The sequence below is a fragment of the Molothrus ater genome, chromosome 1, assembly GCF_012460135.2.
Source record: "Molothrus ater isolate BHLD 08-10-18 breed brown headed cowbird chromosome 1, BPBGC_Mater_1.1, whole genome shotgun sequence".
NCBI classification, from domain to species: domain Eukaryota; kingdom Metazoa; phylum Chordata; class Aves; order Passeriformes; family Icteridae; genus Molothrus; species Molothrus ater.
The window spans coordinates 47,831,305-47,845,797 of record NC_050478.2 but is presented as its reverse complement, the minus strand read 5'-3'; the positions used below and the strand labels follow the sequence as shown (position 1 = coordinate 47,845,797).

Here is a 14,493-nt window from a genome sequence, read left to right as displayed (position 1 = left end):
CAGCACGGAGCTGGAGGAGAAAGGCATCCAGCCTGGGCAAGGGCAGCCCCCTGCTGCTGGGGCTTGGGCAAGGTGGGCTGCTCTCCTGGGAAGTAGTTTCAGGAGCAGACTTCTGATGCTGTTGGGGAAGATTGAAAGGGGCCCTCGCAGCTCCTGGATCACCGGCATGACCATGCAACCAGGTGTCCCTTGTAATGGGTCCTGTGAGCCCCTTCTTGCCACCAGTGGCTTGTAGAGCAGAGCAAAGGTTCTCCTCTGCCCTTTAGTATGAGGGTTTGTCTCTTCTAGTAAAGAGACAAACTAATGGGGCACAGAAGTGAGGGGTTACTAAAGGTGGCTGAAAAATGGACAGTGTCTGAAGCTGCTGTAAAATGTTTTGTAGTTTTTTGTAATGCACTTTGTAGTTTAGGCCACATCAACAATAGGTATTCTAATATGGGCTGCAGCATCACTCCAAAAGACTGACAGTAGTATAAGCATCCAAGATAGCTGGTTTAGGATGACTGCATAATGTTTTAGCCAAAAATGTTTATCACCTCATATGCTGGAGGACTTTCTGCAGTAGTTTGTGTAATACAGGGATGTTCCTTTAGTGAATGAAAAAGCCTGAAACAGGGTGAAGAATTTTACGTAGTGCCTACCAAGATTCCTTTCTGGCCCTGGGAACAAACAGGTTTGCAGGAGATTATTCTCAGCTTGTCTCTAGATTGTTTTAAGCCAGCTGGCCTGTTTGGTTAAATGACAATTCTTTAATTGATTTGTTGGGGCCAGAATAATGGCTCGACTTCAGCACTGTGGTTGTGCTCTAGCAATCACTAAAACAGTCTGTATTGGAAGTTAGTACTCCATCTTTCTGCCTTTCAGGGTGCTTCTTCTGTTTCCCATCACTTTTATGCTCCACATTATCAGAGACCTTTCGGCTGCATATTTTGTCTGAAACTCCATCAATAGGATTTTGGTAGAAGTCATTTTTCATCAGCAAAAATATACATATTTATGCTCTTATAATTTTATCTTGCCAGAATAAGCATCACTGCCACAAGCACTCAGGCTGGTTTGTGTATCCTCTATCAGGTCTTTCACCGACTTTCTGCAAAGCCACATCCCTCATGGGTATTACTGTGGTCAGTATGCTGTTTGGCAAAGTAGGAGCCAACTAATTCTGGGTGGAAAAAAGAAACCCTTTGGGGTTTAGTAAAATGAAAATATTTCTGCTGCTATCTCTCATTCATCTTTCTCAATAAAAATGTGAGCTTCCTCCTTGGAGGTGAGACAGAACCAAACTCCAAGGTGAGAGTGCTTCTGCATTCCTGATTAAGAGCAGGCTGCCAGTCGAAAGTAAACTTCATGACTGGGACCTGTTTCCTTCTTTTGAGACCACAAGCAGTAAAACAAACAGCATCTGGGAGGTAGGCTAGGTCCTGTGGAGCCAGATGCCTTCCTTTTAGCCTTTGTTCTTGGAAACAGGTAAAATCTACTGGAATGTGAGTTTCTGCTGCAGCCAGAACTGAGCCCTGAAGAAACTACCTATAGATAGGTAATAGCAGAAGGCACGGTTTGAGTGCTAGTTCCTCCTCTTTCACTTGTTTCTCTTCATTTCCTCTGCTCCTCCTCATGGGCAGAAAATAAAATAAACCCTACCCCAACTGAAAACCCAAATAACCCCAAAAAGCCAAATCATACAATCCCAACATTCCACCAAATAAATCCAAAGGAAGTAGAGTGGCATGGGTTTTGCAAGGTGGTGCATGCAGCTGTGCCATGCCAATGTAGAAGCTCAGGACCCTAGAAAACAAGCAGGCACAGATATATTTGGGGTGGGAAGGTGGCAGACAAAAGTGTGAGGACAAGGAAGCATTGCTCATGAACAAATCTAGCTGTGCTATTTGACAAGCTTTGCAGAATTTTGCTATCTTGCTACTCTTAGTTAAAGGATGATGAAAATGAGTTAGAAGGGAAACTTGGAGTGTTTTGTAAATATCTGGTCTCCTGGGAAAAAGCTGGCTAACAAGGATGATAAATGAGAGAGAAGTAGATCTGGTTCATGCATTTGTTTACAATGAGAAATACAGCTGTTTGCCAAAAAAGAAATCATTACTGGGAACACGTGGTCTCTGTAGAGAACACTGGAAGAAGGCAGTGAATGAAATCCCAGTGACACCCCACCCTCGACCCCATCCATGGCTGGATATGTTATTCACACAGGGTGGCAGGGCTGCTCGAATTGGGGTGGATGGTGCTGGCTGCTCCCCAGGACTCATCCATCAGCTGCTGAAGCCTAGGGAACCCCCTCCTTGGTGGTGCTCTCATGCAATGGGAAAGAGAGGAGGCTCCTTGCTAGCCAAGGTGCAGCAGGGGAGGTTGTGTGGGTGGTATGGCCTTCAGTGGCAGGCTTGGTGTCAGCCAGGGATTACAGGTGAGCTGTAAAACCAGGAGTGTTTTCTTCCTGGTGGGTGTTTCAGCTGCCAGTCTTCCACAGTCCAACCTGGAGTCTTGGCTGAGGTAACTTGTGAAGTGAGAGAAGATATCAACTTCAGTGCTTCAGAGAGAGCATTTTCTGTGCATAAGGTCATTCCAGCCTTCTCCTCCCTTGTTTTCTGCTTTCTGAGTGCAATATTCCTGTAGCTTTCTGAAGCATGCATTTCTCATGTGCTATGTGCTGCTGCTGTGAGCAAGAAAGGTCTTTCCTACCCTGCCCAGCAGAAAAGGATTGATAAGTCCTACATCTCTGGGAATTTTTCTACTATTATACTCAATTTCAAGCCATTTTTCACATCTGCCTCTCAAGTAATTTTATTGCAGAAATGACAGCAGCTGGTATTGTACAACATAACTATGGCAAACGTAAGATCTATGATTGGTTTTGGGGACAGCAGTTGCCCAGGGGGGGAAAAACTAGAAAACAATGGCTTGGCTCATTGCTAGCTTCTCTCATCTATTTATGACATACCCTGATTTTTAGAAGACTATAGACACCGTAAATTAAACATATATTAACTACATATATTAATGTGACACATATATTAAAACCCAGCAGCTTAGAAGTCTGTGTTCCTTGCTGCTTATGCTTATTCATCCGTATCCCTTTGTGTTGTTCACCATAAATTTTTGACCCTTGAATATCACGGTTAATTAATTTACTTTGATCACTGCCTAAATCAATTATAATGACATGCTAAATTTTATCCCCAGCACAAAAATGCTGGCAATGATTACTTTAAATACAAATTAAGTCTGCTTTAATATTCTAATCTGGCATGCTGCTGTTCAATAAGGTGCCATCACATGAGGGACATTTTCTTTTTTTTCCAAATGCTGTAATAATAGCATTTGCTGAAGCATCCCTATTTTCCCCCTTGCTGAGTTCCTCTAGCTCTGTCCAGATGAATATAAACTTGTGCTGACTTTACCTCAGAGCCCTCAGACCCAGCTAATGTTAGGCTGGCAGTAATGTCCTTAGGCTGGGCTGTAGGAGGGACTGATAGCAGGTCATTTTCAGACAGAACAGTTTGTCCCCACTAACAGTTTTTGAGCAGAAACCAGGTGTTAATGTGTTTGTGATATTCTGGAATTTTTTTCCATTTGAAATATTTTCAAAAATAATTTATTTTTATCTCCTTTTTTATTTTAAGTTTGGGGGTTTTTTGCCAATTCTCAAAGCCTGCAGAACATAAGTAGTTATTCCTGCTGAAAGAGAGCAAACAGGCAGTGCTTTCAGCCTTTATCATGATGAACACTGAGAAGGAGGACAGAGGCCATCACTTAGTTATGTCACATACCATATCTCACAGATATGGCTGTTTTCAAAGGTGGCCTAATAAATGCAGCACAACATATGGGAATTGTCATCATTGAGATACAAGAATACTGTCCTGAATTAAAAATGGAGCAGCAGGGGGGAGCACACTGGTGTTACCTTGACCCTCCCAGACTCTTCTGACTGTCTCTTCTCTTATTTTTTTTCCTAAACTGGAGTTGTGAGAACTTCCTTTCTTATGGAAAGATATGTCTGAATTTAGAAAGTGCTGTTCGTCAGAGTTGTTAAATAGTTGTTAAATATTTTGGATGGCATGAGCATCCCCTCACCTCCATGACTGGGAAGAGTCCTTGTGGCAAGAGAAGCAGTGTGATCTTTCTTTGCTGTGATACAAGACAAATTTCTTAAGGCCAGGTCAGCGTTTAATGGCACAGTGCAGAAACAGCAGCTACTTATTGCCAATGCCTCAACAATTCTGCAGACAGCGCCCAGGGCTGTGGACCACATGGGGTGCAAAGATGTATTTGTTGGGGTTTTTGCAATGGCAGAGCCTTGAGGAAAGCTTGGAGAGCAGGACCAAGGACAAAGGCAGCGTTTTGGTAGTTCCTGGCCATCGCAAGTAGCCATCAGGGTGCATTTGACCTTGCTCACCACACATGGCACATGTGTCCTCCTGCTGCCAGCAGAGCTGTCCTGGCTGTCACTCACACTCATGGATGGTGCCCCTTGCACAAAATTTCCTCTGCTCCTTCAAAGAGCTTATGTGCAAAGGGATTTCAGGATTTATTTGTGTATCACTAGTAGCTAACTTATTTGTAACCCGTGGCCTTATGATGGCCAATCTGATGCCTCTCCAGGACCTTTTCTTGGAATGGTTCTCCTGCTCTTTCTTTCTATGTAGGTATAAGTACCCACAATGTGGGGGTATCCCAAAATACCTCTTTAGCACAAGTTGGCATGGACCCACCAGAAAAACTATCTTGCCACTGTCAGCAAGAACTTGCTCTCCAGGGCAGGTATTTCCAGAATAAAAAGCTAACCTTCCTGGATCCTAAGCAGGGGATTTTCCTTCCAAACTCTGTTCCCTGCTTTGTACCTTCCCGCACGCCATGTTCCCCTGCTGGGATGAACCTCAGCTGTGTATAACCCTTATCCATGCAAGAGAAAATGTTTCCTCCCACAGCAAGTCAGACTGATGTTACATGAGTAACGCTCTTTTAGCCTTTTAATGGATGAGTTTTCCTTCAGGAGGAGTTGCTAGAGAAGTATGTCCTCTGCAGCTCACGTAGTGCAGTCAGGATATGAATTTCAGCTCTTCAGCTGATCTGGACTTTTCCTTGGGAAATAAATGATGCCCTGGAGCAAAATAAATGAACTCTTGCTACTGGAGTTTCATAGAAGGTGACTGGATAATTGATTGTTAGTCCAATAAAAAGTAACTGATGAGGAGTTTGTGGACTCATACATCATATCTGTGCTGTGACTGATATTAAAATAGAAAAAAATGGTAGGAAATGGGGGGAAAAGTTGGTAGGATACTGTGAGGCTGATCTGGTTGTTTTTCATTTTGTTCTTGCTCTCCTAGGTGGGACTGAGTGTTGCAATAAGAAAAGCAAAAAGAATTATGAAGACTTCCAAGGACTTGGTAAGAAATTGATGGCATTAAGGTGTTTTACTCTGTACTGGCATTTTATCGGGAGTCCTTGTTTGTTTTGTCTGACTGTGAATCCTCCTGATTAGCATTGAATTGGATGCTGACTCACTCCTACTTGATACAGGATCTGCTCTATCGGGTGACACTAGAAGAAAGAGAGGGAGAAATAAAGGAAAAATATGAAAGGATGGGGAGAGCATAAAAAAAGAAAGATGCAGCTACCTTGTAGCTGTATGTAAGTGGGTGCTTCATGAACTGACCCCTTGCCTCAGAGCAGAGCAACTGTGCTTTGGGGCTGTCTGAAACTCAAGCAATGGACTGAATGCAAATTCTGCATATTTTTGCTGTATTTATGAGTTGCTGCCTTTGCCTCTAAAATTTGAAAAATGGGATTTGAAATCTTTGAGTTCTCAGATTTGTAGAGGATCACTAAAGGGTAGCAGAGAAGAGTAGCAGCTGTTATTCTGCTAGGTTCACTTAGGTGAGTCAGTTCAGCCCTTGAGTTTGCTTCCAGTTAAGTCACTTAATGAAGAGGAAATGCTTTAAGTGTTTGTGAAGAAATTATTTATATTGCTTATTCCTGAATCCTTACTGTGATGCTAGTCACAAAAGTGAAAATTGAGGTGCCTAATTAGCCTTTGGGCCGTTGCCAAATTACCAAGCCAGGGAAATAAACAAAGCACTGGAGAGACCGGCCTCAGCTCCCACAGAACAGCAACCAGCAGGATCTCTTACTCATTTCCCTTCCTTTTCAGTGCTGTGCTACTGATGGCCTGAAATTTCTGCTCAAATTACATGAAATTTTTATTCTTCTCTCCCTGGAGCAAGTCCCCACGTTAGCACCTGTAACAAGAGGCTCTGAGTCAAGCAGGTCCTCTCTGTGAGCTGGAGATTGATTGGGTGCAGGCACGGGGCTGGAGAGGGACCGGCACAGCAGTGCTGCCCTGTGGGACACAATTCCTCTGCTTCCTTGCATGTGTTGTACCCTTGTTGTACTCATATTGGGCTGAGTCCCTCACATGGCCAGCTACATCCCACTTTCTTGGAATGGGCAGGCCACATCCTTTCAGGCTGTCCTGGGTAGGGTGGCATGGTTGGCACCAATCTTTGGGTGCAATAGGCACTCCTATTTTGCCTTTACTCTCACATATCCTCAAAACTGCTCAATGCCCCAATACCTCTCTCAATCTCCATTAGCCCTCGGCCCCTTCCTGCTCCTAGCTGCCCATTTGCAGCAGAAAGGACAAACAGACTGGAAGCAGAAAGGTCACAGATGTGTTTCAATGTATTTCCAGACCTCCTGCACAATGCAAGGTCAGCTCAAATTAAAACACATATCATATGCTTGTTCGGGCCTCTCCTGAAGTTATTCCTAGAGTTTTTCCTGTAATGACCATGGCTGAAATTTATTTTCAACCTGGAAAATATAAAATAACATTTCTAGAGGCATTACTTCAGCTTTTAATTTCCCATTCACCCAGACTGAAGTTATTTTCAGATCCAGAAAAACAATGCAATAAGAAACACAAAAGAGAATCTCCAGGAGGGAGCACAGTGTGAATCATGCTTGCATAAGCCATGTATCCCAGAGCAGCAGCATGTTATGAAAGGATGAGGAAATCACCTGCACAGTCTCAAGGCTCCCAAATCATGATCCTACCTGCACAGGCAGATAGACCTTAGTGAGAGCTGAGGAGCTCTCACTGCCTGGGGAGAAGATTACCTGTCTGAGTGGGGGGGTGAGGAACCAGAAACATCCCAGCTGTGGTAGGACATCCCTGCATAAATATCAGTGAAGAAAGGAAAACATTCAGGTGGACTCTTTTATGCTCTGGCTCATGCTAGACCAAAAAGTCAAATTAGATCTGTCAATTCTTCCCATATCTGCTCTTTTTGTTGTTTTTGCTGCATTGTATGTTTGGGGAAAGCCTTCTGAAGAAATTCTTTCAAGTTAACTGTCCCCGTCTTGGCATGGCAGCTGTGTGTGACTGTGCACGAAAAAAGAGATGTGATGATGGCTGTTGTAATGAGAACAGGAAATCCATCTGGATCCCAGGATTTCACATTTACTTGGAATTTCTTAGGATCGTTATGAGTTTGGAAAAAAGAAAAGGTAATCAGCAGATGTAGAAATGCAGTAAAAGCAGCTAAACTCCAAAAAATTTAAATAAATGTTTCCATTCATTAAAAGGAGTGAGCCATCTGTAAGGCACTGGCTTAAACCAAACACCAACAAGCATTAGGGACTCATTGTTATTCTTTTTAGTAAAACCAATTAAAATAATTACAGAAATGTCATTAGGGAATGTTAACAGGCAATGAATAGGATATTAGTGTTATCAATCACTGTGAACACCTCTAGCATTAACTCTTCTTGTGGGTGGAGAAGATACTAAGGGGCATCTTTGAGCAATAGCAATGAAAGAATGGTGATTAGAGTTGTGGCATTTAATGAGAGCAGGCACCATTTGTACAGTCCTGTCATGACTACAAGGACCCTGCACGTCACAGCCTGGCAGTGGGACAAGTGGGAAGCCATGGAGGGAGCCCAAAGTGAGCTGGCAGGCAGAGAAGGACATAAGCTGATCTCCTGCCCACTCACCCGTGTTACACAGGGGCCAGTAGCCCATCTTCTGTCAACAACTCAGGCTGCAGTTGTAGCCTGTCTCTGCTGGGAAGGACCCAATAGTGCCTGTTCACACAAAGATTCTCTCCTTTTTTATACCTGTATTCCTTGCCTTCTGAGAGTAGCCTAAGACAGCCTCAAAGTTCAGATGAGCCACTCTCCCGCACAATGCCAAGCAGAGCTAAAGCATTACCTCCAGATCTCACTGTCCCACCTGCTGTGGGAATAGAAAGGCTGTGGAGCCAGAGGCTGCTGGGCTTTGGAATGCTGCTGCAGCTGGTCCTCAGCCACAGCATTGCCAGGTTATCATCATGCATCCACTCCCACCAAAGCTGAGCAGTCTTTGGGACTGCAGGATAACCTCCCTTTGAAATCAACAGAGAGCCAGTCAGCAAGAATTTTCAAAAGACTAGGTGAGAAAAAGACAGGAAAGATTTTATTCTGTTTACAGCAAAGGGTAAACTTTTAGCACAGCCTGTGAACAGAATAAAAGGAGGTTTTACTTATGTACTTATTTTTTGCAAGCCCTGTAGTTTGTCTTTCTGGTGCGGTTTTGACTCCAGGTGCCTTAACTTCAAAGGCTTTGCATACCGTGGCTTAGGCTGAAGTGAAAAGCTGACAGCTCAGATGAAGACCCTGCAAATCTTAGCCTGATGGAAGGCTTAAAGAGTTTCTGGTGCTTCTGTTGGCAGGATTAGTCCTGCATGAAGGAGGGGGGAAGTGATTTCTTTCCTCTTTCCAGGAAGTGTACATAAGTTTGCAAATCTCTTTGAGACAAGTTGGCATCCTGCCTGTGCGCCTCTCATCTCATGCTCTCTGCCCACCTGACCATACACTCAGAGCAGGAAGGAGGCCTGTGTCCCAGCCATGCTGTAGGACACAGCCCTAAGGCAGCCAATACCCTCAATACAGAGGGCAACTGGAGGTGCAGCTGTGGGACCAGGTTGGCCTTTCAGCCTAAGGAAAGGCCCTACTTCCTTGGCTGCTTTTGGCTTTTTCTCCCCATTTCTTCTGTGGTTGTGTTCTGGTTTCTCCTTTCACTTCACCAGTACCTCAACTCCCTCCAAGCTGGTGTGACTAAAGCTTTGTCATTTGAGTGTGTTGGACAGAACTGAAGAAAGTTAATTGGTGGCCTTTTTCAGGATTCTTGTCTCTTTGACCTTCCTTTTTCTTTTCTCCTTGATTTCACTTTTGCCTTCTTCAGAAAGTGCACCATTGCAGCTCCTACTCCACTGCAGGTCTCTCCTCCTCCTTCTCCTTTTCAGTGGTACCTGAGAAAGGTACCACTCTTTTTCATCTTCACCTTGCTGCATGATCACTTCGGCCACCAGCATAAATGTTGGCTGCAACCTTTTACTACGGGCTCTGTCCCCTCTCCACAAGCCCAGTTCTCCTCTCCACCCTGAGATCCTGGCTGTGGCATATTTCTGTGCCTGACCTCCTGCTCTGGGCAGCATGACACCCTTACTTCCATAGCCTCTTGTTACCTGTCCAAGCAAGCACCTTCCCTGGAGCTGCAAGGCAATGCCCTATGCTCCTTAGCCTCACTGCCTTGCTGTGCTGCCTCAAAGTTCTCCTTTGTCACTCAGAGCTGTATACACTGGGGTTATAGACCCACGTGGTGTGTAATAACCTTCCACTGGCCTCCAAGCCTGCTGCATCCAAGCTTTACCTTCTGTTTCATGATGGGCATGGGTTGTAATATCATTAGGTTGAAGACTATCTTACTTTTTTTTCTGTGTATATAAAATATGTAACAGAAGGCAGTTGGTCCAAGGACAGAGCTTTCAAGTGCTGTATCTGTATAAACAATTACCCTTCTTTGCATAAAGTTATGAGTATGCCCATCTGCTCATCTGCTTCATATTTACATGGTAAATGTAGCCTCAGTGCATGCAGAGAACTGGGCTGTGCACCAATTAGCCCTCTGCATTTAGAGAACACTTGAGCACCCTCAGTGTTTCAAGACCAGCTGAACTTACAGTGAAGCCACATGAGCAGTGTTTTTGTGGGATTAATTGCCCATGCAACACAATTCATTAGAAAAGTCTCTTTCAGCTTCTGAAGCTTCCTGGCTACCTGGAACATCAACTGGATTGGCCCAAGGATATGGGCTACTAATGTTGAAGGAGTTTTTCTAGCAGCAGCTATCTTTTACAACTTACAGGTTTGGCCAAGATAAAATCTAGATTTCCAGGTAAAAAAAATCTCATTTTAAAAAATCAAGGGTATTCTATGCACAGTCTGGATCCTCTCATTTCTCCTCTTCTTGGAGCTGTCCCTGGCCTTTGGCATGTAGAAACCAGACTCATGGCCCCAAGTGTGTGGCTTTCACTAGTTTTGCCCTGTGTCAGGTGTCACCACATTTACCAAACATGAGAACAGTAATTTTTACAAAGAATGAAAAAGAAATTGGTTACATAAGAGAAGACAGAGAGAAGACCAGAACTTTTTCTTTCCTTTTTGAGTTTTACAGGTCTTTAAAAACAAGAATAGTTGGTTTGTAAAATGCTCAGCCTTAATCCTTGACTGCTGTGTCACATCTAAATCCTCTGGCATGTAGCATCCTTATTGACATCATTGGAATTTTTAGACGTTTCTAGGCAGAAAATACATGGTTTAGAAAATACATGGTCTGCAATTTACTGACGCTGAATATCCCGAGCTACACCACCTCTGTGAACTAATGCATCCATCTACTTTTATTTTTCTTCCTCTCCAGAAAAGCTTCATGGGGTTCTCAAGTGTGTGTGCATTTCCTCTTCTGGCTAACCTCTGTGAGAAGATTAAATTGTATGTATACATTTTCAGTCCTTAACCAGAAACAGAATATGGTAAATTTGTTTGTTTCGAAAGTCATCCTTAGCTATCAAAGCTTCCCATATTTACTTGTGTTGGTTTCCTTTATAAAACCACTGTCTAGGTAGTACAGAAGGAGTCTGCACAGAGTTCAGGTAAGTAATATTCTTCACAGGGATCCTTGTGGTTGTTTTAATGCTTAAACCATTTGCTCAATTTTAGCACATCCCAGAGCACAAATATGTGACACTCTCACAGATGTGACATCTCCAACAGGAATCCACCCTTCTCCTGAGATTTTATGAGCCCAAGAAACTTCTTCACTTAATTTGTTCACCCAGTTGTGGTGCCCATGGCTCAGTGCAGGAAGGCCACCAGCACGTGCATGACTTTGTGAGGAACCCAAATTTTTGCTTCAGTTGTGAAGCATAGAACAATCCCAAGGTGTTTAAGAAAGTCAGGTGGATGGCATCCAGGAAAAACAACTCATGACAGTGCTGACTTTGAGCCAGTTTCTAAGAAAGGCCAGGGACATGAGCTGGGCAATTACTCGTAAAGGGTATTTGTCGATGTACTCCAATGACTTGGAGGAATACTCAAGCAGGTCTAAAAATAAATCAGGATTATCATTTATAATTGACTGATTCAACTGCCAAGACTAACTTGCTCACCTATTTCTGCTCATTTAACTGAAACTGCAAATATCAGGAGTTTATTTGGAATGGGTTGATTGACATGAAAAATCTTGCAAGTGTCTTTTGAAATGTTAGTCAGGATACATAAGCTGAGTTTGAGCCCTGTGAGTTCAGACACGCAGGGAATGAAATTTTATATCACATGTTGGATTGCATATATTGAGCTCAGATTTTCTGATCTCTCCCTCATGCACTCTCTCTCCCTCACCACTTTTGGGTTTTCACTTTCCTCTTTCTGTAGCTAAAAAAAAAAGAAAAAAATAACAAAACCAACCAACCAACCCCCCCCCCCCTAAATTTTACTACAGATTTCTTGTCCTAGTTTGTTTTAGAGACTGCAGGTTCGACATTGAAGCCATACAGGAGTCCATCAGCCTCCAGAGCTCAGTCAGTGGATATTGAAACACAGGATTTGCTCTTTTGGGCAGGATCACTTTGCTGAAGTACAAGCACAGAGGCACAACTGAATATAGAGCAGTGAATATCATGCCAGTTATTATCTGTTCTGTACACTTCACTGTGTTTTTTACCTTTTTAATAGATTCCCTTCCATATGTTAACACTATGGGGGTTGTTTTTGTTTTTTACAGTGTTCTAAGAAATAAACTGCCTTTTGAAGATTTTGATGGAGATAAATTTAGCACCTTCCCAGTAAGCAAAGCTTTTCCTTTGGTACAGTAATCCCTTGATAATGAGGATGTCTCTGGGATTCCTCCTACTTTCTGCAAAGCCTTATCCATTCATGTGAAAATAGGAATAGGAATAAAATGAATGGAAGGTTTTTTTGTCATAAAATGTTGAGTTTTTTCCTGGATGAAAAAGCAATCATTCATGTGTGCCACCTGGGGAAATGCACACAGAAAGCTGTGCTCCCTGCAGAAGCAAATTGCTCTGCTGCTGAGTGGTTGTTTACTGAATTAATAAGAGGTGAAGTAAAGTCATATTAAACAAAAAATAAATTGCCAACTTGTCTTATTTCTGCACCAAAGCATGCTAGGTGTCACTTATTAAAGCTTAGCAAAGGGACTCTGGAATACAACTTGTTTACTGGGTTTTATTCCTACACCTTGAGTTAGATTCTCATTTTAGATATTTTAAATTAAAAGTGCAAGAGTAATAATGGCTGTCCTATCTGTGTGTTTCTCCTGGCCTTTAGACGCTGAGGGGCTATCACTGGCGAGGCAGAGACTGCAACGACAAAAACACAACCGTGTACCCTGGCAGGCGGTAAAGATTTTAATTATCTTAAAGGCTTCTTATTAACTGTGGCTTTGAGAAGAATGGGCTCCAGATTTTGTTGTGACCATACTCTTCGACAAGCACATCACTGCTTGTTGCTTGACTTCGCTGTGAGGGAGACAAGAGGGGATGATCAAGACCAGGATGGGACTCATTTGCAGGGGTGGTGCAAATTTCTTTCCTTTCTCTAAAGCACCTGCAGCTAAAATTGGTCAGACAGACCAGAGATGGGGAGGGAAACCATGACACTGACTAAAAGAATAAGTTTTATTCAGCAACTTCCAGTATTAACTTTAAATTAATATTGCATTTTTCATTTGCATTTTGCTAGGAAAAATTGCCTCTCCTAGATCCGAAGGAGGAAAAACCCCACCCTTCCATGCAGAAAGGAATTTCTAATTCTTTTTTAATTTTGGTGAAAAATGGCACTGGAGATCTGATTTCCCGATTTTTTTTGGTGACATTTCTTATCCTTTTGTTTCTCTGTTTTAGTCCTGATAATTGGGATGCAAAAAGTGACTCTAACTGCAATGGCATATGGGTAAGTAAATGAAGTTGCACCTTCCTGATTGCTGCTTCTCTTTTGTCCTCTTTAGTCTTTGACTTAGTTTAGAAGTGTTCCTTTTTTATTTATTCTGGTTTTATTAGCTGATATTAAGTTTGTTTGTTGATGCTTATGATTATTTAAATTATAGCTTATATGATTAATTAAAATGTACATATACTTATTAAAATAATGTCACTGCATCATTATTATGATACAGTGCCTCCTGCAGGCAAACATTCAAGAATAACTAAATTCTCAGCCTCTGTTTTGCACTGCCATTCTTCAGGTGCTAGATAGGTACTGTTATCTACCCTTTCTCTTCTCCAACAGGGTGTGGATCCAAAAGATGGAATTCCCTATGAGGAGAAGTTCTGCAAAGGTAAATCATTAGAGCCAATACAATAAACGATGTGTCTTATGTATGAATTTTATAAATATTTCAATATTTGCACATTCACAAGGCTAGGGAAAGACAACAGGCTTTATAACATCATGAGAAAAGCAAATTATTGAGTTTTTTTAGTCGTGAGGACAGGTAAAGATGAAACTTGTAAAACACAGGCTGCTGGTAATTTCCCCTTAAAAGTCAGCTCAGTAAAGAAATTGAATACATAGACTGGGGACAGCAGCAAACTGAGATGTCAGCTCTGCATCTTCTCTGGTGCCTGAAGACTAACCCAGAGTAATGTCTTTGAGATTTAGGGAAGCAGCTTAACATTTGCATTTGTCCAGTTTTACCTCTTGCCATAAATACATACATTTTTTTCCAGATAAGGCTTTAAAGGGGTGAAGTGATGGCATGAGCTGATCTCCCTGACCATGATGTGGGTGGGTGCCTGTGTGCCCACACTGCACAAGTAAAAGCCTCACAAACCAGCAGTGACTGCAGTTGCCACTCACCTCACTTCACACTGAAATCAATATCCTGGGGATGAACCATTGCCTGGCAAGACTCCTCAACATTTTTAGATGAAAGGCTAATCTACAAATGTTAAGTGACATTAATTATAAACCAGACAGATTGTTCTAGCAGAAATACTCATATGAGTAGCACATCCGCCACCCAGTTCTGTTATAAGGAGCTTTGAGCAATTTTCTGAGTAATCCGATTTCCCTAAATGTTTAAGTACTTTTTAATGCATAATCTATGGATAGCAAAAATAAACACTGTCTGCA

The 14,493-nt window shown here is 42.5% G+C and overlaps 1 protein-coding gene across 2 annotated transcripts in view; it reads left to right on the top strand.

The window, feature by feature from the left end:
• Positions 1 to 14,493, top strand: part of AOAH (acyloxyacyl hydrolase) — an 82,397-nt gene that overhangs the window by 22,450 nt on the left and 45,454 nt on the right. For both annotated transcript variants that reach the window (XM_036405980.2, XM_036405981.2), the window contains exons 6-11: positions 5,343 to 5,402; positions 10,760 to 10,830; positions 12,122 to 12,182; positions 12,688 to 12,758; positions 13,263 to 13,311; positions 13,648 to 13,696. In XM_036405980.2, the coding sequence (XP_036261873.1) occupies positions 5,343 to 5,402; positions 10,760 to 10,830; positions 12,122 to 12,182; positions 12,688 to 12,758; positions 13,263 to 13,311; positions 13,648 to 13,696 (361 nt within the window). The remainder of the gene's footprint in view (positions 1 to 5,342; positions 5,403 to 10,759; positions 10,831 to 12,121; positions 12,183 to 12,687; positions 12,759 to 13,262; positions 13,312 to 13,647; positions 13,697 to 14,493) is intronic.